General features: G+C 42.6%; 2 protein-coding genes and 1 long non-coding RNA gene across 20 annotated transcripts in view; 2 read left to right on the forward strand and 1 right to left on the reverse strand.

Annotated features, from left to right (window-relative positions):
• MCF2L2 (MCF.2 cell line derived transforming sequence-like 2) overlaps positions 1-23602 on the forward strand; it is a 159747-nt gene that overhangs the window by 77634 nt on the left and 58511 nt on the right. The window lies entirely within an intron of this gene.
• On the reverse strand, positions 297-20967 carry B3GNT5 (UDP-GlcNAc:betaGal beta-1,3-N-acetylglucosaminyltransferase 5). Of its 6 annotated transcripts, none has more exons than XM_083848447.1 (2): positions 20826-20967; positions 297-4755 (listed from the first exon to the last, which is right to left on the reverse strand). In XM_083848447.1, the coding sequence occupies exon 2, from the start codon at positions 4422-4424 to the stop codon at positions 3300-3302; it is 1125 nt and encodes a 374-aa protein (XP_083704573.1). In that variant the 5' UTR covers positions 4425-4755; positions 20826-20967; the 3' UTR covers positions 297-3299. The 6 variants fall into 6 exon arrangements, with proteins under 6 accessions (XP_083704573.1, XP_083704571.1, XP_083704570.1 ...); XM_083848445.1 differs by lacking the exon at positions 20826-20967 and adding an exon at positions 20505-20770; XM_083848444.1 differs by lacking the exon at positions 20826-20967 and adding an exon at positions 20492-20770.
• LOC310904155 lies at positions 20877-23366 on the forward strand. Its single transcript, XR_014588080.1, has 2 exons — positions 20877-21001; positions 21431-23366. It is a non-coding gene; the product is annotated as an uncharacterized lncRNA (long non-coding RNA).

Below are 23602 nucleotides of genomic sequence, written 5' to 3' on the forward strand. Positions count from 1 at the left end.
ACTAGGCAGTTTTCCCACAGCTTTAAACCTGGAAAGGTGCTAAACAAATTTTTAAACTGCCTCCTTTCTTGAGAGCACCAATTTCACATCCCCACCCCCCAAAAAAAGATCTGGAGGTTTGGTTCACCATAGAACAGACAGGAAGGATAGAAAAGAAAAAAATCAGTTCGAAGTCCTCTAAGAGAGTACTCAGAATGGTAATTAAGCATCAGAGCTGAGCTTGTCAGTTACAAAGAAAGCAACAAGAAACTCAGCTTTTTTTTTTTTAAAAAAAGCAACAAGTCTGTTTATTCAAATCAAGTTTTACAAAACAATTGTATTGTTGTGGTAAAGAGCAAAATTTAAGAATAAATATTGAACACTTTGTATAAAAATTAGTAATACCAAAGGGAAACTGATGCAAATCAAACGAACAGGTAAAAACAACTTTAGCATTAAACATGCTGTGCAACAATGTCAAACTCTTAACGAGGCATAACCGACCATTCAGGCTGATACAGTTTTATTTGTAGAAGTAAAGTCTGACAGCCCAGCATTGGAGCACCAAGACAATTGTTAAAAGAGGTTCCAGTTAGAGGTGTCAAATGTTAAATCAGTGTTTAGAACCAGAGAGTAAGTTTTCAAACTTTTTTTTTTGAAAGGAGTGCCTTCATGCTTTCCTTTTTATTCATAAGCAACTTCCTTTTTCACTGCAGCAGAAGAAAATGCATGCTACAAACATCAAGGTCCTTTTAAGTCTAAGAAATAACCCAAACAAAACTCAAACTAGCTATAAAGCAAAAGTATTTCAATGGTCAAGTGACTTTCGCATAATGACAAACTGCATTTAAGCAGCGTTTTAGATGTTAGCTAAATCACTAACCTATAGAAGTTTAATCTACTTCCAACTCAGCGTGTGAGTGAAAACATTGCTGGAAGAAGTTGTAGTCTTAGTAGTACACTTTGGTTATACATAGCATATGTAGACCCTCTTTCCCCTAAAGTGAATGGGGTGACTTCTTCAGTAGTGCAGTTTTGCTGTGCACCTCAGTTTAAATGGCCCACAACAGGTCAGAGATCTGATGAAGTCTTTCCTTCAAGTATTGAATAATACTTCCTCTGTGTGTACCACCACACCCTGCTAGAGCCAACAGATTGTAGAACTAGGTTTGGTGGTTTGTTGTGTTCTTTTTTGTTTGTTTTAAAGCATCCTCAGATTATAATCTGAGTCTGTTTAGGCAAGAACACGGAGTTCCTGAAATACAGCTGTTGCAGTCTATTTTAATGCTGACAAGCGAGTTATTTGTGGGCTCTGTATACCCAACATTTGAGTCTAGTTGGGATTTACCCCCCCCCCCTCCTGGAAATCTACTTACAGTTATGTATTCCATTTAGTTCCAGTAGTTACCTAACATCCATCTGAAATGGCAGTTTAAAGAACAGACAGCAACCTCAGTGCTGTTTGTCTATGCTAGCATTAGCCATTCAAACCCTTAAAACAAGAGCAGCAGCATTTAAACAAAGTTTACCAGTTGCAGTTTAAAACTGCTGTGCCACATGCATCTGTTGTAAAGTGAAGTTAGAAGACAAATTTAGTAATTCACTGCTCCACATTGCTGTAGCAGCAAGAAACTTCAGGCAGAAGAGAAAAGGCTAGCTTTAGACATCTTAAAAAAGAAGTAGCATTGCTCCTGTATATAGTACATTTCTGGCAGATCCAAGAACTGTGACAGATAGTTGGTAATTTGCAAGCTTTGGGGTCATTCGTTATTGCTGTGCTGATAAACGTGACTCATTCAATCTTTCACAAGTAGTTTCATGACACTACCCACACAAGAACTCATTCCAGCATCAAACCAGTTCACAAACAATATCTGACTGTTACCTTGTGCAGTCTGTGTATCCACTCCAGGGAGAGCTACCACAGGCTTTGCAATTAGCAACTACATAACCTGTACTGGAAACCTGTGAAGACACCATCAGTGAGATAATACAAGAAAAGACTGCAGAACCTTGTTTTTACAAAATTTATATGGCACCACAGTACAACTCATAACAACTGGAGTTTCAACACCACCTAGTTCTATATCTGGATTTAGAATGCACAGGTATTTTTGTTCCTCTACAGGTGATATTATTTAACTCTATTCAAGATAGAGTTTTGTGGACACAGACTATCCTAAAACTGTAAATAGTTTTGTCTTCGGGAAAAAACTTCATGTTTAGTGATTTTGATTTGTGTACTGAGTTTGTGGTTCACTATCTCCCTGTCCCTTCACCGTGAAGTCAAAACCTCGTGCAGAAAGTATTCTCCTTATTTAACAAATATAAGCAAGAAACTTAGCTCTTTCAAGTCAATAACAACTTCAAATTAACTATAAAATTCTAAAGGAATACAGCTATGACTTTTGCTTGCTTTTCACCTTTAGAACTATGAATATAAGGAAAACAGAAGAATTGTTAAAAGAAACAGGCCTTAAATGCATTTAGTCTGTTTGCTTATTAGAGGTTGGATTAATTATACAGCTTTATTTTTCAGAAGGCAGAGATTAACAAAACCAGTTGCATAAGTAACATTAGATTTTCTTCCTTTGAAGTTTACTCCTGATCTAAAGGGAGCTCATTTGTTACTTAAAAGAACCAAGTCAGAGGGCACTTAAACAGTTTTCCTTACTTCAAAGATTTAGAGAGCTTTGAGGAAAAGACTGTAGCAGGTCTTTACCTCCAGCACTGTTTGTCAATTATGCAGGTCCAGGTACACTTTCCATGAAGCATTCAGAAGTGCTGAATACTTGTAACCAATTTACTTCATCTTAGACTAGTACAATAGTCTCATTGACTCAGAAGTTCTATTTTCCTTTTATTTTGAGAGGTCTACTCCATTTTGATATAGATTTTCTTTTTTGAATCATATGCCTTAGCTCACATTGCTTTTTAAAAAAAGCTTTGAGACATACTGAATCAAGTTCAAAGTAAGTGACATTTTCACCAAGCACTTCAAACTCTAGAAGCCCGTTATAGTTCATTTAATGATCATATAATCCAGACTCTCATCCTGTGAAGCATGTAAAAACAAAAAACACAACAGGCTACAATGTAGAAAGTTGCAGTACAATAGGAGAGCTGTTCCAATAACAGTTTCTGAACAGAACTTGGGACCATCCTCCTCCCCCTCCCCTGGTTCACCCCCCAACCCCCACCCCAGCTATTCACATTTAAGTTCTACCCTCTTTTCACGCTTACATATATTTTGAATAAACAGCTAAGAAGTTTGTTGTTCTGTTTTGGCTCAGTGGATCTTCAACACAGATATTCAAGTATTAAGAAAAGGCAGCTGAACAGGGATATGTGTCCTCATAGTATAGTTTACAGAGAAGTACAATATTAACTATTCTGCAGTATACTCTACCCCAAAGCCCCGAGGAAATCTTTTTAACTTGGGGATCTGTAGCCTGCTTCCAGAGATGGTGAAGATCCTCTACGTGTCCATGAGATGTCATCATTTTGTTGTAAATGCAGGGATGATATGGAGCCTTTCCTTCCCCAGAAAAAAATACATGGTATTGTGGTACAATTCCCATTTTATTGGCACAGAGGCCCATGAAGACATCATCTATATAAAGACTTGTATTGAGAGTCAATGAAGCCTCATATACTTTAGCTGCTACATCACTTGATATTACATATGCAGCTCCTGCTGTGTAGTCAGGATAAGAGGGCCACTGGTACATTTCATATGGAACATAGTATTTGCTAGTCTTGTCTCTTATGGGAGGGGATCCACGATGAACACGGCCAATCCAGAGATCTTGAACACCCATTTGTGCTAGACTTTGGAGATAAGCAACAAGATTTGGCATATGGATAAATATATCATCATCTGCAGACATAATAAACCTGGCATGAGGACAGTAGGCATTCACCCAGCTAAACTGTAGAAGTAATTTAAGAGTAAGATTGTGAAAAGTATCCAAGAAATCTTGCTGAATCAAGTCATTGTATTTCTGGTCTTCCAAATATAGTTTTCTTTGCTGCAGATGATCTGGGGGTCGTCCTAAAGCAAACAGAGTTTTAATATTGGCATTAAGTTGAGACTGAACGTATTTCTCGTTACCCCAAGTTCGTCGAATTGCATCCCTCCGATGATGATTTTCAGGAGAAGTCTTCACAAACAACAGGAGAAGGACATCCTGCTGTTGACATTTCTCTCTGTGGTTGATCAAGTACTGGTAGCTTGATACTCTGTCCAGGTCTTCCCTGTTGACAGACAAGCTTTCATTCACAAAATTGTAGCTATTTATGAGGTATCTGTATGAATAGGACTTCATATGGCTTACAATGTGATTATCAAATGGTCCCCAAAAAATCATGAGACATAGTATGAAACAAGTGGCAAATAACTGCAAAAACTGGCATTTTCTGACTCTTCTAGGACTAACAAACATTCTGATGCAGTTCTTGTAATCCTTATTCCTGGTCAGGATCAGTGTTTTTAGAGTGCCTGTGTTTTAGCTTGAGAGCACAGTGTCACCCCTTCAGGATAAGTGTCTACTGTAAGGCATGCTGTCTTTCATTCAGTATCCTTGTTAAGCCAGCTTCCTTCACAGATTCCACAAGTCATATTTCTCCAAACGATTTTTCTTCTGTTGGAAGAGTGCAGACAGTTTTGAAAGATGGGACTTGCAGATGAGTTTTTTCCCTTTGTGGCATCTTAAAGTGAACACTAGTTCTAATCAGATCTTCTTACATGCTGATTTTCTTCATGAGGATGAATACCTACCAAATGTAAGAAGGGGAGGGAGGGAAGTTTCAGTGAGTTGCTATTAACCCATCTGGTTTTATGCTTTGTCAGGGAGACTGACTTTACTGAGACATTCCCCATCACCACTCACCTACATAACCACCCCCCTCCCCTCAAAAACTGGCAACAAGCTAGGGGCTGTCAGTAGCCCAAAACTTCCCTGAGGTTAGGAAGGGAGAGGGGGAAGCTGGTGCAGAGGCTTCAGTTCTGACACAAGAACCTCTTAGGAAAACCCACCGCCATTAACCAGATGACAGCATTTTGTTTAAATTCTTTAGGCTGGGAAGCAAGCCATACACTGTACAAATGACTGAATTTACAAGCTGTCTTTGGGCAGCCTGTTAAAGAGCGAGGCCCACACAGACACCAGTAACAGCTCCCCCATGTCAGAGGGCCGGGCCTACCCCAACGGCCAGAGCTACCCGCTAGGCCTCACCTCCCTCATCCCCACCACAGGTCCCTCAGGCAGCCATCCTCCCCTCCCCACCACCCCACCTCAACCAGGCTCTCAGAGAGAGGGTACAGGCGCCAACTGGGGCTGCCCTTGTTCCCTCTTGGGAGAGGGACACGGGAGTGCAGGCAAAGCGGGGCTGTCGCCACCTCAGCGCACCCCCACAGAGCTCCTCACAGCCAGCAATAATGGCGGAGCCAGGCCACCAACCCTGTGGCATTCTGAGGAGAATGGCAGGAAGGGGCCACTGCCGCTTTGCTCCCCCTGACCACAGCTGGGGTAGCACTGCTTCATCCAGTGCCTTCCTGCCCCAGCCACAGAGCCCCTGGTGGCCTGGCAGACAGGGCACAGGTGCTGTTCTCTCAGCTCGACCCTATGGGCAGGCTTGTAGAAAGTAAGCCGCCATTTCAGCCTGCCAGAGCGTGACTGAAATGAGATACCAACAGAATTGCACTCCAGTGACACCCATTACCAAACACCCCATGTATTATCCTAAAACCTGTACTTTCTAGCCAGTGGTGCAATAGAGACTATCTACAGCCTAAGCTCAGGTGAAGACACTGGTTATGCAGCAGGTTGCAGCAGCTGGGGCCACAAACTCCTCCTCAGCAGCCATAGCTGTGACAGGGGTGCTTAAAATCAGACAGCTACCATCATAGGGCTACCCTCACTGATACCAGCTAGGGTTTTAGTGGAGAATCTAAAAACCACAAAGCCACACAAGTCCAGCCTTCTTGCCCTGCAGTTTCTAGAAGTTGGTTCTTAAGCAGGGGAGACTAAGCTCAGCTACACTAAACAGGAACATCCCAGAAGAGCAGCTACCTGCTCTGCCCCTAAAAACCCAGAGTGAGCTCTCAGAGCTGGAAATGTAGGACTAGCACACACTGTAAGTAAGGTACCCCATTAGCTAAGCACTTAGTGCAGGCAAGTAAAACCTCTGAAGCAAGATAACATGAGCTATCGCTATTACATTAGAATTGATGTGCAACACAAGCATTTTGAGAGATTATTTTACCCATTGGAGGTCTTGTAACTAGACGGTATTAGGAGAAACCAATTAGATAGCGATAGTAAAAGTTGATGCAATTTTGTGGTGTAGTAATCTAATGCAGGGAGGAGGGCTGACTGCTCAAAATGGAAACCATAGACTGGTGCAGTTGAAGCTTGCAGACTGTAGTGCATAACAGAAAAGCTGTATGGGCAGTTTGGTGAATAACAATCAGTCAGCACTTTTTATAGTATCAGTTTAAACCCGTTTTATTTTGGAAACATTAAGTTAAACAATGCACCTCAGAGTTATAAACTCAGCAACTTTATAATAGAATGCTACTGCAGAGCTTACTCTTGTTTCATATGAAACAGACAAGAAACTGGACTGTCACAGAAACAGAAATTTGATAACTTCTTTTGGGGAAGTAGGTCTGAAAAAATCTACTACTTCCTGAAAATGAGGATAAGTTTTAGTTTTGCCCTCTGTCCTACATGCTTGTGTGTGCTTTTCTCCAGAAAATCTGCACTCTGCATGAATTTGGCCAGTTAACACAAATGCTGCAGCACTGTAAACTGAATTGGGTGAGGCAAAGTGTACATCAACTTGTTGACATATATAGCAGGTGTCACAAAAAGGAAAGAAAAGTAGAGTTGCACTGTAAAGCCTTTGGCAATATCCAGTCATCAGTAGAGAGGAGGAAAAAATAAAGATGACTCAGCTTAAGTGGTTACGTTGCCCACTGCCATCAGGATAGCTTAAAAACAGCTGACTGACTTCTCAGAAGTAGAGGCAGCACAAGGCAGAGTACCTGTACTTACTTGGTAAGTTCAGAAATCCTAGCCACACCACATAGTGTTTTTGGATTGTACTTTGATAACAGGTTTTGGCAAAAGTCTGCAATTACTCATGTCATCTGGGCAAAGGAAGAAGTGAGAGAACAGTCAACACCACGAAGTATTAACTTGAGACTAATAGTGAGGCTAACCTATGGGACAGTTGTTGCTACTAGGGAAGACTAAATACACCTCAGAAAAATCCCTACCAAAATATCTGTGCAAACAGCTTTAATTTATGGAGAAGATACAGGGGTGAGATTTTAGCATAGATCAAGTCTCCTGCTCTCTAGTATCCCCTCCAAAGAGAGGGAGATGCTGGAAAGAAACTTTTTTTTAAATTCTTCAAGTTGTTCCTTGAAGAAAAAAGCAAGCCCTAAAATCAACTTAAAGGCTGTAAGATGAGTCTCATTTGATCTATTCCAGGGGAATTAAATCAGCATTTAGCACAGAGAATTTGTTAAGAATCCTCCTCAGAAACATGTCCTTCATAGAACTTAAATGCAATTATAGATAAACAATACTGATGACATTTAAAGAGGCTTCATCCCCCCCCCCGTCTCCCTCCAAAAAAAAAAGCCCAGAGACTTGCAAAGGTGCTGATACCCTAGAATCATCTTCACTGAAAGAACTTCATAGACATTCACAATACTGATCCTTTGAATGAGTTATGCCCTCCTCCCCTTAACAGCTGGCTGAACCCGTACCCCACACAAGCTATTTAATGACAATGGATTCTTAATCCTGAGGGGAAAAAAGCCTTCTTCCTAGGAAGAGGAAACTGTGGGACAGAGATAAAACCATGCTTGACAGTCATTTTCCAGACCATAATTAAGGTGCTTTTGCCTCTTGGTGTGCATTCTCTTACTTGTGGCTTGGAAGCTTTTAGATGTACTCTGAGATTGGAGACAGACTGGAAGAACCATGCACCCATACACTTCCTGTAGCTGCCTTCCCTTCAGGTATATCTAAAAACACAGCTGTGTGGTCCTCCCCCAGTTATAAGTACTGAAAGCTTTTTTCACCCCACAGCAATCCTACTTTTCTTAGATGGGTCTGTTATTTAACCTGGTGGTATTACCATAAGCACAACTATGTCATTTGAATGTAGCAACTGTTCACAGCTCAGTACTCTGCATTCTGTAAATATGCTGGCTCCATTTTCATCCCAGAGAAGTGTTACACAATAGAAAGCCTTCGTGATAATTTGTGGAGTGAACACTGAAAAGCAGATCCGTAGGGAGCTACTTTAAGTGTCCACAGAAGTCAGTATTTGAAAGAAGTATGAAGTTAATTTCGGGATAGAAATAGAACAGTTTTGTTTTGGAAAGTCCAGTGAGGAGACAGAAGAGGCTAAAGAAACAGACACCTCAGACATGAAACACAGATACTTGTGGGAGGGACCCCAGAGAAAACTCTGGAGAGACCACCCAACACAAGAGATTAACCAACACCACCCCGAGCGAAACCTAAACCCAAGAAGAGACCAGCTGAGACTGCCCAGAGGGAACATTCCCTCACCCCCAGCTACAAAGTTTGTGGTACAATACAAAGGCTGGGCTTCAATTCATCTGTAATCAATTTGACACAGCACACCCCCCAAATTACATCTGGTTTTAGAACAAAGATTTGATCATCAGGTATACTTCTGTCCTGTGCAGAAGGAAAGAAACATGGGATAGTTTAGATCACAAGCAGCTTTCTCAAGCAATGGAGGATATTCCAATAAAAAAAAAAAAGAAAACTCTAAAGTGTTTAAGAAGAAAGAAAACAAAACACTACCACCAGCTTGTAGCAACAGCCCCATTCTCATCAACTCTTGCATGGTATTTGGATAGACTTAAACTTGGTCATCTTACTGGAGATAGGAGGAATTGGTTACTTAAAGGATGAATGAATGACAAGCATTTCCCTGCTCAGTTACATACAGAGTCAGCTCTTCAAATTAAGGATATTTCTAGCTACAATCAATTTTGTTTCATCCAAATGCCAGCTTTGGTGCCCACATTATCCCTTTTATTTGGCTTGCAGCATATGACAGAAAGACCTCAAGGAAGCAGCAGCGCTTCAGCAAACTCAAATATTTTTGAAGTTAAATGCTCATTCTTGGCTGTGCCAGAGAACAGCTAATTAGTTTAAGGGTGCAGTTCCATGCGATTGACCTCAATAAAAAGGTTACTGCTGCCAGCTGAGGATGGCCTTACACTCATTCTTTCTTCATCCCTGCCCTCTCATCACCACCGCACAGACCTCCTGCAGCTTTCATCAGCTCTGAAGCTTATCTAGTTGCTCAGCAAGTCAAGTGCAGCTCACTCCTTCCAAACTCTGCCTCAAAAACCAGCCTCTTGAAACAGTGAAGTAACAGCAAGCAATTTATTTAGGTCAGGCTGCATCTAGAGGCAAAACTCAGGTTACAACAGGACTCGGGTTTTGTTTTGCAGAATCAAAGTGTTAGGTTCATTGTTTCTGAAGCTTTCACTTTTACCTAAGGCTACTTCCAAGCTTTGTGTTACTACAAGAAACTTGAAATCCTGGAACGGGCTTCTGGACTGTAGTCAGGGCAGCCCTGTCACTGAACTACCCCAGATCAGCTGCTTTGACAGTGCTAGCTTGACATTGCTTCATCCTGCTAGAAGACTTCAGATGTCACATGGACCCCAGCTGCAGCACCACTTCCCCTGCACTGCAGGAACGTATCCAACAAGAGGGAACAGAAGCCAGACAGTGCAGGGACTTGGATTAGCACTGCCTGGATTTCAGTTCAGGCAGAATTTTCAAACCTAGTGTAAGAATGAGATGATTCTGAAAAGAATACACTGGATTTTCTTTAAGCTTTCAAAGTCTGAACCTCGTAACTGCTGCCTAAACAAAGAACACAAATTTTGTCATGTTTGAACCTTTTCATTGTTAGGTAGAACTTAAAACTTTTGCAGTGTTTGGTTTCTGAGCAATTTAGGCAGTTATAATCCTTATGAAATTGAACTCCATCTCCAGCAGTATTTCTGTACTGCCTGCACTAGAAGACCAAAGAAAATTTAGCTTTAAGTTAACACATCAAATAAACATGCGATTGTGTTCTCATGGCTTATCAGTTTCCCCTTCCTAGTAACTAGCAGCTAAGAAGGTATGTGCCTATGGTAATGGAAGCAAGGCCTGAGCTGATTTTGCTGCTCACAACTTCAGCCACAAGATTACACAACTCAGTTCCTCACCATTTTTTCTGTTGCTGGCATGTCTTCGCAAGTCGTGTTATCTGGCATTTCTACCCTGGCCTATATCCTTCTCCTTTACTCCCTTGTATTTGAAGAGTTTGTACACTAACAAGTTTCATTGAGACGGATATTCAAGTTCCTCATATGAGCTGTACCAAGAAAGAAAACTGAACAGAAACAAGTCACACCCAACGCTACAGTGACAGATGTTTAAAAAAAATGTGGTAAGGTCCTTAGCTGATCCTTCCTTCCTACATAGCTCACAAGCTCCAAGATTGAAGGAAAGCACAGGCATACATCCTCCAAAGAGAACTTCATGTAGTGTCAAAACCTCCCCTGCTACACATTGTTCTGTACAAAACTAGTGAGAGATGGGAGTCAATTTGGACAGTTACCACTTACGAAAAAATGTCAAGAAGATAACAATCAAAAAGAAGCAGTCTAGTGTTAGAAAGATGAAAGTGTAGAAAGACAGGTGACGAGTATTGCATCAATAAGGATCATAAATGCAGAAGTGACAAGGTTCAGTTTCAAAATCATTTAACCCATCATCTGCAGTTTCACATGCAAGCTTTGCCTGCTCATTTTATAGTTCGCCTGCAACCTGCAGGCAGGGTAGTTTCCTGGAATAGTTGAGTCAGCATTAAATTCTCTGTGCATGCATTGAGAACTTCTCAGATTGAACAGAGACCCAATTAAGATGGACATCCAACATCTTCCTAAGCTTGAACTTCTGTAGTTGCTCAGTCAAGAAGAATCCCTCTATTAAAAAGGCATTGAAGTACAGCACTCTCTCAAGGGGAATTTCATATCAAAAAAATACAGCAACATGTAGGAAAAAAGTGAATCAAAAAGCTGCAACCACTTGTTGCATCTCATTGATCTGCAATGTTTGCAATTGTTGAGGCAATCTCTGAAGTGTTGGTTGGCAGAGAAGTTCAAAGGATGGCAAAGCATTAGATGGCAATTGAGTAAAGCATTTTAGCTCCTTCAGGGTTGGAAGCAAGACATTGTAAATGATTAGGACTGCCAGGAAACAGCTAGTTGCCAGGAGAGGTTTAGTTCCTAGAGATATTTTATACATGCTATAGCAATTGGGTAAAAAGGACAAGAATGATTTCTTCCATTTCTTCTAAAATGGAGCAGCATGCTTCCTAGCTGCCATGAATGAATCTAAGTGGAGGCATCTGCTAGAAGGTGGAGGGAGGCTTGCCTTCTCCTCAAGTTGCTTTCAGCAGGATCAGTTCCCCAGAACAGCTACTGTGCAGATAGCAGGAGAGGTATAGGACCACCCCTTTCAAGCACCAGTCTACAATGACTGTGATTTTCAGCTGCTTTAGCTTGCTATAGCCAATGCAGACCATTCTTCAGACAAGCTAGAAGCAAGGACTGTTTCCAAGTACAAAAGCCTACAAAATACGAATGATTTAGTAGCTCAAGGGATTTTACATAAGATACACAAGCACCGACATGAAGTTCTATGCTTTTGTGTTAGATTGAGCTGGTGAAAAGAGTTAGTTCTTTGCACTGCCAGTAAGGATAATATTCTAAAGTTTCAGAGTCTGGCAGTTACATGATTGAGGCCACATGCCCTCATTTTCTGAAAAGGTTGATGAAGTATGTATTAACCTCCATGCAAGCAAGTCAGAGCTCCAAGAAAGCTACAAAGGCTGTAATGGTACCTATATTACAAACCAACACATGTTTTGACAGATGGCAGTGATGAGCTCTAATACTATCCTGAGCAGCAGTCTGCATTTATGTAAGCTTACTTTCATAGTGCTAGTATTTAAAAGATGTGCCAGACTGGTACACATTCCTTTCGAATCCCATGTACTAAAGCAAAAGTACATACAAAACAGGCAAAGCACATTAGCTGCAGCTGTTAATAATGTTACCCACCAGTGTGAATGGCAGAGTTTGAATTTCAAAGCCACATAGGACATAGTATTTACACGCCCTGATCTGTTCAGTATAAAAAAAATCAAACTGTACTCTTCGATTCACAGATAAAATCTAAGAGAACAAGCACTTTTGATAAGCATCAGTACCACGGAAACTTAGAGCTGCCATTTCCTGTTAATGGTGGAGAAACATCTTTTTCATTCTACAAGGAACATGAAAGCATACACACACAGGACCGTCATTTTCTTGAAGAAAGAAAAATGACAGAAAGGAAGAGACAGTAAGAATTACCAGAAATACATGAACTGCCATTTCACGTGTTTAATAGCCATAAGTAATGTACAGGTTTCAAGAAAAGGTATCTTAATCTTCAGTTGAGGTTCAAGACATGTGGTCGGCAGACTATATTGCAGCCAAGTTACTGATGACCGCATGTGAAAACAAGTGCATCATATTTAAGCTCAGACAGTAAGGAACTCAGTTGTTTGTAGTGGTGGTCAGCAAGATACTGCTTTGCTTATAATCCCTTATCTTACATGATTCACTGACTCCAATTACAACCAATTAAACACACCTTGTGACTTCAAGTAACATAACTCTTCATAAAGAAACTAACACATCTGCAGCTTGTTTTTGTCTGAGTGCCAATGCCCAATTACTCAATAACTGTTTGTAAAGGTGGTTTCCCTACTGTCACTTTTTTGTTTAGTTTTCATGATTGCTGTGTAGGTACCACTTCAACAAATACTTTAAGAATTACCCCAAGCTAAGCAGCATCACAAAGGCTAGGTAAATACTGAATAAGCTTTCCAGTGCTACTGCTACAGGCACCCATAACTATCCCACTGCACATTAAGCTGTTTCCTTTTGCTAGTAGAACTTCTGCCAGTTAAATATTTATAAGGAAGTAAGAGGAAAAGTAACATGGAGAGCTGTACTGCTTGGTCAGTCTAGCCTAGTATCTTTCTTTTCAGTTTAAGATCTCATATAGCCTCAAATTAAGAATAAATATGTAATTAGTTCTGCCTGCACTGATCGGAGATGCTCCTAAGCCACATGATTTCCCCCCACTTACTTGCTGGCTGTCCATACCACCAGTAATAAACTTGACCAGCACCTGCTCTGAATTTGATTTTTAGGTCCCTTGCTCATTTTCAGGAAGCTCCATCTCCTACTGTTTGCTCTGAAACAGGAACAGCAAGACAGCTACCCAACTCCTATAACTAGGGTCATGGGCCACCACAGTTATAGGGAGGGAATAAGTGTTTTTTAAAGCAGTTTTTAGGTGTAGGAAGGTCAAACCGCTGTTAGTCCCCAGAAGAAACTGCAGAGAGAACAGAAGCCATAGAGCCACCCCCTCCTTCCCTGAAGTTCTTCCACCACCACCACCCTTTCTATAGAGAGGGTCTGCCATTTACCAGTATTAGTGGAAAACCCACCTGAGAATCCTGCTGAACATTAAGTGATAAGGGAAGAAAGACAATTGTTCACCAGAAGAAAACCACCACCCACAAAAAAAACACACAAAAACCTCACAAAGATGTGAAGCTTTCAGAACTCAAGTAGAAGCCTCAGCTTTTGCAAGCACAAGGTTCTGGTACACTGTTAGCAGTGTAAGGCCTACCCAACAGCAGCAGGCAGTGAAAAAGGCCTTGCTACATTCTATATCAGTTTTAATCTAATACCTAACCTAAGCAGCTAGGGTATCTGCCATGCCAGATAACACTGGAAGCAGCTGAGAAAGGCATACAAGTTTGACAAAACCTCAGGCTTCACCCCATTGCGTGGACAGGAGGAGGAAGTTTTAAGCAGCTACTCCACACTAGCCAAACAGCCTAGTAACTGTAAGGAAAGACCATGCAGAGACCACACAAGTGAAGTTCTACCCTCCTGGTAAATGTACTCAGCTTCATTTTTCAGCTTTTTTTTTTGTAAAGCAGATTTAAAACCAGTGTAGAAGTCTAGTCTTACACAGAGCACATTTAGTATTGCTCATACTCCTGCTTTGCTTTAAAATGAAAGTGAACAACTTTATTCTCAGAACAATGAAAGTCCACCAAAAATAGGAAGAAAAACCTGTGTGTTTCAGTGCTGAGCTTGGCTCCAGAACCCTCTTTTTGGTGTAGGAGAGAAACCAATTATCCTATTATGCAAAGAAAGTACTAGAAATATAATCTAATCAGGAACACATCTTTCCCCTTTTTGTGTGCGGTTAACAGTCTTCCTGCTTCAGTGAGACTTCAGTCAGCACTTTTTATAGCCTCTAGAAAGCCCCCATCCCTCAATTTTATAGTAGATCATTTCTGATCATATTTGGAACCTTATCTTAAAGCTTGCACAAATAGGATAAAGAACTTTCTGGTTATTCCGTATCACTTGGAAGATCATAAATACACTTGAAAAACACTTGAAAGAATGGATAGGTACTGCACACTGTTCCCTTGGCTTTGTTCATTCTCACACCCTCCTGTTCACTGCTGTACATAGATGTCAGCAACTCTTAAGCTGAAGAAGCGTTGTATTCTACTTTGGGCTGAGGGAAGTGGAAGAGTTATTAGCAACCCTGTCCTGCTATTAATGGCTCTTGGATAATCACATCTAATGGGTTACCTCATTTCATTAATAGGAAATTAATCTATCTGAATCTAGTAAGCAGTTTGACTATATATTCTCCTTTTGTTTTATATTTGTGCATAGTTTATTTCCTTAAGAGTTAATTCCAGTTTGAGGTAGTTCAGCATAAGTCTGCTAGCACTATTTACACTGCATTTGCACATGTTGAAAGAGTGTCTACATAGCTTTAATTTCAATAAAAATGTCAATTTTTAATTTTTGTTGATGTATCTTGAATGACTAAGTTTTACTTTTATTGAAATTAAAGTTACGTAAGCAGCACCTTGAATTCAACTGAAAAGTCACCCTAACTATAGGGGAATCATGTAGAAATAGTGACCTGACTTGATTCTCCATTTCTCATCAGTCCTAACTTCAGACTGCCATTCTGAAGGCATTCATGAAGCCTCCAGTAGCATAATGAGAAATTCCCAAGTGGTTTTAAAGTTGACTACATAAACATGTTAGACGCATTATGTGAAGTGGTACGTGTAGTTTGAGGAAAGGCAGACTCCTGTCAGTTAAGCAGTTCCCTTCTAAACCTGTTAGGTTCACGCTCTTAGTTTTCAAGACAGTCAAATATGCTTCATATCAAAAGCTTTTGGTTCTCTTCTGTATTGAATCTATTTTCCAATTTACAGACTCCTACATACATGTTGGGGGTCTCCATGCATGTTTGCTCCTCTCTGGCTTGCTTGAAACACCTCAGATTTGATGATAAAGTGGATGGAGAACCACCTCAAAAACCAAAGTAGCTGCAGATTGGCTTAAGTAGCAGCAGTTCAAGGCTTTGTTGAAGCCTGCCTGCAAGATGGGTGGGATGAATTCCATTAATCCTCTCCCACTTCTGTGGTAACCAAGGAGAATTCTGGCCCTACATACAGCCCTTTCTGCCGTGCAACAAGGCCAGAGACTAAACGGGAGACACTCATTTGCCTTTTGTTGTGAAATATGGGGAGCAGGAGCACTACAAGCCCACAGCAGAAAAGAAGAACCAACATACACACTCCCACGCACTTAGGAGAAGTGTGACAATACAGCAAGCTGTAGCAAATGGGACTTAAACAGCATCTGGCAGTTTCTCATTCACTGTAGTTGAAGTGCCCTCTGAGACCTGCAAGCAGTCTGCTGGCCATCACAAGCCCTAGAACAGAGGACTGTAAAGAATTCTTCAGGCCTAACTTCATGATTCAAACCAGATAAGCAAAGGAGCTGTACCACTCTCCTAACGTGTTTCATAGGCAGTGAGATTTCTTTAAGACTACAGCCTTTGTAAATTAAATGAGGTGACTTGTGCATTTACATTTAGGCAGCAGTACTCATCCCTGCTCATGAGAAGTAGATAGTAGGTCACACTATTTAATAGTATCTAGAGTTAGTGAAAACACATGTTTATACACACACCCCCCTCACACAGACTAACATATGGCCAGGAACATAGCTGAAATGCATACTGCACCAGATTAAGAATTGCTGCAAGGACCATTTAGTGAAACAGAAGTAAGGAGAACCTAAAATGGAATTCACTGCGAAACAGACCAAAAACACCAGTCTGTGAACTCTAAAAGGAAGGTACAAAGACAAGAGCAGAAGCATACAAGACAGGAATGAACTTAAGGCAGAAAGAAACAAACAGAAAGACATCCATTAAAGAGCCTGATTGTTCTAGAAATTTGAACTTTGAAATAATGCAATAGAAAGTCAGTACCCTTAGTTACTGTAGTTCACTTTATCTCATCTTAATGATACACCAGGATGCGTAACGCTGTTTTAAGTGGCAAGTCCAAAGTGAAACACTAGTCTTTCCTTAGTTAACCAATTCAAGTAGAAGAAAAGCCATCCATCCATTTCATAGGCCATGGAAGAGCTAAGCAGAGGAAGGGGGAAACCCCCCATATATGACTAGTAGTGGGGTCAGGGGGGAGGGTTGTGGAAATAAGAGCCATAAGTTTCCTGCCCTAAGAGAAAAGGCCTCTGTACCTCATTCAGTACAAACCACTTCTGGTCTTGTCAGAAATGAAACTGGTAGAACTTTAAAGTTTCAGGATGCAGCAGGAGAAGTGTGAACAGAGATCGACTTACTGGGACAGCAGTAATCTGGGGCAGACAAAGTTCTATTTCAGCAAGTTTCCTCAGCTCTCAATGGAGAGAACTAGCTAAAATACCTGCCTTTGTTGATAAGTCCTAGCACACCTCCCAACAATATGATCTGTGTTGATCAAAGGAGTTCTTCGTTTCAGAAGCTGTTTGGGAATCTCTGATGAACAGTTTGACTTGCTGCACTGTGAAAGGTGACAGCACATCTTCAGAGCATGACAGTAATCCTGGTAGTTCTGAGTGACCAAACACTTTTTATTCAAGTTTAAAACTACATCCAGCAGTATGTAGATGGTACCAGACTGTCAAGCTCAACCTCATGAAGCTGATTCACGCAAACTTTTTCTTTGCTATGAGACAGGAATTCCTGCAGTTTATGATATTAGCAAGATGTAGACATGTCTCTTCAACAGTGCTTCAAAGTAAATTGCTTTCCTTTACAACATTGCCTTCTTTCAAGGTCATCTGTCCTCAGACTGCTTGGAATCTTGTAGATTTTCCTATATAGACATCTACCAGAGACATCTCTAAGCCACAATTTTATCTATGTTACAATCAGACTACAAAACAACTCAAGCAACAGATAGACTTCGGGACTGGTAGAGATTCATTCTAAAAAGATTCAATTCCAAAGCAAAGGGGTTGTTTCATCACCTTATTTCTGTACATTGTGGTAACTTCCCCACTAACTGTAGTATTTACATCAAGAATCACCTTTCAAAGATCCTCCCATAGCATTCCCCCTTGCTGCCAAGGGCAAGTGTCCTATCTGTGAAACTTCTGAAAGAAGAAGGGAAAACTCAAGCATCCCTGAGAATTTTGTTAGACCTTGAAGACTCGAGATGCATAGATCAGGACTACTTGAACAGACCTCATTTCGGGATCTGGACCACACTTCCAAGTGTTGCTGAGATCCCAGATACACAAGCATTTCCTGTATCAGCAAGGAATCCGTATGTCACTTCTGAATAGCTTGACAGAGATGGACCACACTGCTTTCTGTTGGAATTTAAAGGTTGATTATTCAGCAGACCATGGTAAAAACTGATCAAATAGCCTCACCTCAGGTATTCAGTGTCCTAGGAAGCTAAGGAGGGTACCTCACTATACTCTGCAAGCCATATAGAAGAAAGAACTAGTAGTGCCACACTGATCCATTACTTCCATTGCCAATTCCAAGGCCAGCAGACCTACTGCAGGAACAAAAACACAGAAGTTTTCCCAGTAAAAACCCCTTGTTACTTGTGTCCACCCAAGCCCTTTTAGTAAGCGACATCTTCAAGTTAAAGGATTACCTAAACAATTCTTCAGACATAGATTGATAGCCATGGGAGATGAGGCAATGTTTAGTACATCCTAAATGCCATAACATTATAGGTAAAGAATAACACTGCATACATAAGCCACTGGCTTTTCAAATAAGCAATGACTTGCAGGATTTTCCACATGCTGCTCCCCAATCTAGGTGAATTACCATTCCTAGTTTCAGTACTTGCTACTCCAGTTTGGCCAGATGTCAGAGAGACTGTCCCAACTGCTGCTTTGGGCAGCATTAGTAACCGGCTTGCAACTCAGTTTATGAAGCTAAAGAAAGCAACAATTGACACAGTTTTGATGCACTTAATGGAAGAGAACTAGTAAGCAGACACTGGTAAATTTCAAAGCAGAAAGAAAAAAATCCACAAATCCTTACCAGTGCAGGAGCCTGCATTTTCACTGAGACCACATTTCCTTAGACATCAGATGATGGGCTTCCAGGAATCTAGTCCTGGGCAGGACAAACAACCAGTAGCCCCCGTAACACCAGCACAACACCCAGCTCTGTGTGATGCTCCAGCCTTCTGGGTATGCTGCTGGAATATTCCACGGCTGTTGTTCTCAACTGTGCTTTGCTATCTACTGCCCTCATCAACAGAAAAAGCTAGCATTTATACTGCCTTGGAAGACAACTATTTTCCCTTTTTCCAAATCATTTATCCACTTCTTAAGCACATCCTTTTCCTCTTCCAACTGCCAGGAGATAACCAACAAGATGCATCATACAAACTAGCTTGAACCATTTGCACACACTACTGCTGAGAGATTCTCAGGCATAAGCCCCGGCAGGCAAGAGATGAGGATGCTCCAGCACAGAAAAGCAGCACAAACCAAGTTCTCCACCTCCTTGCGCAGCCAAAACACAACTTCAGGCTTTTTATCATTGCCTTGCACGACGCAGAGTAGCTTACATCAGGGCCAAGCCGGTCTCCCACCTCCAGACAGACTCCGAGACCTTCCTGAGGAGCACTTCTAACAAAGCTGGCTGCACTGAAGAGCTCAGGAGCCTCCAGCGGGGTGCCGCTGCGCCCTCCCCGTGTCCTCCTCGGGGGGCAGCGCCCAGGCCTCCCCGGGGACGACCCCGTTCCCCGGCTTAGGGCTTCAGCGCCCTCCCCAGCGGCTGCCCGGAGCTCCGGGGGGGACAGGGCACCGCTTCCAGCCGCGCCGGGGAACAAAGGAGGGAACCGGCCCGGCCCTTCCCGGCCGCCTCCCCGCCGGGGCGGGCACGCCCGCGGCCAGGGGAGGGAAAAAAACGGAAAAAGAGGGAAAAAGCAAAAAAAAAAAAAAAACACACAGAAGGTTTTTGAGCCGTACAGGCGGGCTGAGCACAAACACGCTTCCTAACCGCCCTCGGTAAATCCCCCTTACTCTTAGGGCATTCTCTCAAGCCGATTATCTTCTCCGGAGCTCCCGCAAAAGAAGTTTGGGGAAAGGCGCCGAGGAGCGGCCGCGGCGCTAATTAGGGCGTTAATGAGGCCGGGGAGGGCTCGGGGCTGCCCCAACCCCCGCGGGCCCGTGCTGCAAGCCGCGGCCGAGCGGAGCAACTCCCAGCCGGATCGGCGAGTTTCTTGGGTGGGAAGGGCTGGGAAAGAAAGAGAAAAGGGCACAAGGAAAGAAAATTTAAAAAAGAAAGCCTTTTCTAGTAGTGAAAAGAAGAATAAAAGCTAGGAATTGGGAGGAGGAGGGAAGCGGGAGGGGCTCCCGGGGCGGGGGGAAGCAGCGCGGCTTTGAATGGGCTGCGGGAGGCAGCGCACCGCGCCGGGACCGGGGGGGATCCTGCGGGAATTGGGGGGACCCTGAGGGACCTGGGGGCTCCCCGACTTCGTTTCGGGACACAAGACAGGCAGGCAGCGGTGGGGCTGAAAGGGATCTGCTAAGACGGCGCATAAAAGGCGGTAGGAAACGGACTGAAGTTTGGGGCTCGTTTGCCACAGAAATGTGTAAGCCCGCAGCCCGGCGCCAAGCCGTCCTTAAGGGGTAAGCAAGGAGCTCACGGAGCCGGGCTGGAGCCGAAAACTTTGGGACAAAGCCGCCGGAAAACTTGGCTGAGGCAGGGAACCGCAGCCTCAGCCCCGCGGCCAGGCGCCCCCTCCCCTGAGGAGCCCAGCCCTCGCACTCCCTGCGGCCGGAGAGAAGAGAAAAGCACTTAGGGAAACAGCAACTTCTCACGGATTTTAACCGCCCGGCTCCTCGCCTCGCCACGGAGAGGGCTGAAAGAGAACCGAGCTGCCTGCTTTTGGCGAGGGGACGAGCTCAAGAAGCGGGGAGGAGGGAGAAAAGACCCGCACCGACCTTGGGGGCTCACCCAGCGCAGACGGCCGGCCGCCTTCTCCTCGCCGCCTTTCCTTCCTCGGAGAGGAGGACTCGCCCAGCCCGCTCCCGGGGCCGCCCCATTCACTCAGGATATAGGATCCCTCGGCTCCGGGAGCCAATGGGCTCCTCCTCCCCTCCTCCTCCTCCTCTTCTCCTCCTCCTGTTCCTCAAACGAGCCCCGGGGCTCCCCACTGCCTTGGCGAGCACCGCGCCCGGGGGCCAGCCGGAGACAGCCCCTGCTTCCTCTTCCCCTCTCCCGAGGCTCAAACCAGTCGCTTCTGTGGTCTTAAGTTCCGACGGATCAGATCTGTACCTTAAAAGGGATATCGGGAGTCGTGGTGCAGGCGTAGCTGCCGCTGCTGTAAGCCTCCGAGGGCTCCGCGCCCTCCCATAGCCGGCTGCGTGGTGGGGAGGGCATGGAGCTGACTGAGGCTCTGCACGGCTTGGCTGGAAACGTTCAGAGCAGGAAGGAAAGAAGAGGGTTTTAAGGTTTGGTTACTTTTTTTTTTTTTTTCCCCTCCTACCTTCTCCACAAACCTTGGCGATTTCTTTGCGTCATCCTGAGGAGAATGCCCTTTTCTAAACTCTTCTAAGTCGTTTTTAGGCAGACCGGATTTTCAGAGGCTGAAAGCGTGCCTGTTCCTTGCAGTGTTTCAGGTTAAGTCAGTCTCTATAGACAGAGATTGGGAGTATTTAAAAACCAAATGATGGTAAGCGTTAAGAACGTGCCTTCCTTAAAGTCTTTTGCAAACTTCTTATAAAGAGAAAAACTAGGTTAGAAGAAAAAAAGCTGTTTCAAATTAGGCTGAAGAGCTGCTCTAACATTGTGCCTCGTGTGTTTGAGGAGGCACTCTGAGATTTCTCACTGAACACAAATATCAAACGTGGGCTCATTGTGTGTCTTCTATTCTCTCACAGACTGTGATTGATTGAATTATTCCTGACCTCATCATTGAGTTCATAGAAACTTAACTGTTGCATATTATGGCCATTAGTGTTTGCTGTCACTTCACAACCATAAATCTGACAACATCTCTGCGAGTGAGGAATTGGTTTCTTTGTACACACAGGAGAGACAATGAGAGATACGAATTCTGTTGTCAAGGGCACCCAACAAAAGTAGAGCAAAGGTAAAAACCGAGCAGTTTTTTTTTTTTTTCTCCAGTCCCACAGAAGGATGGGTTGCTTTGTAATACGGGTTTTGTTTGGGGAAACTTCAAGGGCTAAGGAGCTTTTCACTTGACCTCTCCTTTTTCCTGCTGTATGTCTTAATATGACTAAACACCTTACAACAGCCTTCCCAGATTTCTCTTCATCTGTTTGATTCTGCCCCAAGACAAAACAGAATTCTTTCCAGTTGTTGATTCACCGTAGCAGGAAAGGTCGGTAGATCGTGTGTAAATTTGGCATGTTATTTAAACAGTATTTAAATAATAGTAAAAGCAACCTAATAAACAAAGCATCATTCATTCTTCTTACCCAAATGATAGTTGCTGACTTTCCCCCTAGTTCATAAAAGGCTTTTCATAAGTTCATCCTTCTTTCTTCCTTTCAGATGCCATCCCATTCGCAAATTTTTATCAGTAGTAAAACAGTCCCTTTCCGAATGAGAAATTCTCAATGAGAGATATTTAAAACACCTTAGGTTAACAATTTCTTGGCTGCTGATAGCAGTTTTTCCTGTTTTCCTTTTCAGTTGAATTTAGTAAGCCAGAGAGAAAAATAAAATAGCAGCTGGATTCTTCCTTCCACAACTAAGTGTGAAAAAATAAAACTACACAACATGACTCACTTGTGCTTCAACCAAATATTACTACGTGCATGCATTTTAAACTTAATATTTACTATGTATGAGGTCAGCTTGCCAAACAAAGTCACCAAGTATTCTTAAGTCAGATTCTTCCAAAGTCAAATGTTCCAAAGCCATTTAAAGCCAAAACATTTCTGTGTTACCTGTGTTCTTGATAACAGTTTCTACAAAACATCTTCAGGTAGCCACACTTTCAAAATCACGAAGTAGAAATATGGAATATACTTTTTAAATGGAAGGTGTGTGTGGGGAAGTGTGATTCAGACATAATTACAAGCTTGCAAGAATAGGGTCCGTGGAAAGCAAGGTCAGGTGTTTAATTTAAAGAACAAAAGTGAGTGCTTCTGATCAGCACTATAAATAGACTTTGTTTGCCGTGATGGGGTTTGTCTTACAGTTGTTTCCACTTTTCTCTTGAAAAGTGACATCTGCTCAGATCAACACCTTTTCACTTGTCCTCACTAATTTCCCATCTTGGTTGTTCTGATTTGAAAGAGGCCTTTCGATCAATGAAATAAACAGACTTCAGCCTGCTTCTGACCTGAAATTACACCGGGAGAGTGAATCACTTCAGGGATTTTATATAATAGTAATAATAATAATGATGATGATGAAAACACACTCTTTCACTATTTCTTGCTTTTTTGTTGTTGTTGTTTGTTTGTTTTTGTTTTTGTTGTTTTAAAGCAAAATTCCATTTTGCCTCCTTACCCCAACAAAATATTCTTAGGGTCAGATCCTACATTGAGGTAAAAAGCCTATTTAGAAATAAAACTCCACCTCTTCCCTTTCCCCATTAATGTTATTAGGGAAGACGTTTTTAGAACATCACCCTTACTTATTTATAAATTAAATCTTTAATGTCCCACCCTAGCCATATCTTGTTTATTTTGACCTCTGCCCTTACGGACATGCATAACAGGATGCATATTTAAACCAACACAGAAGGAAACAGCACACTGTTCTAAAAGACACTTCACGGATATTTTTGCCCAGGAAGCACCTACCTTGTTTGTTAACCGTACTCATGCACTGCTGCACTGCACACAGGCTCAGGTCAGCAGAGGTGTATTGGGAGCAGAGGGCTTTATTGGCACAGGCACTGATACTGGAGAACCGCTGCAGAGGAGTACAGCCGCGTGCTTGCAGGAACAGAATTTTACACCGGGTGGTTCCTCGTGTGTACACAGCCCTCTGCCGCGGCTGGCCTCAGCTCTAGTTGGAGACCTCAGGCCCTATTTCATCATGTAGAATGGAAATGGATGAAAATTTGATAAGAT

Source organism: Anser anser (genome assembly GCF_964211835.1).
Source record: "Anser anser genome assembly, chromosome: 9".
NCBI lineage: Eukaryota > Metazoa > Chordata > Aves > Anseriformes > Anatidae > Anser > Anser anser.

What these genes read in the sequence shown, in the direction of transcription:
- B3GNT5 (XM_083848447.1), bottom strand. Translation starts at nt 4,424, where the DNA reads ATGTTTGTTAGTCCTAGAAGAGTCAGAAAATGCCAGTTTTTGCAGTTA.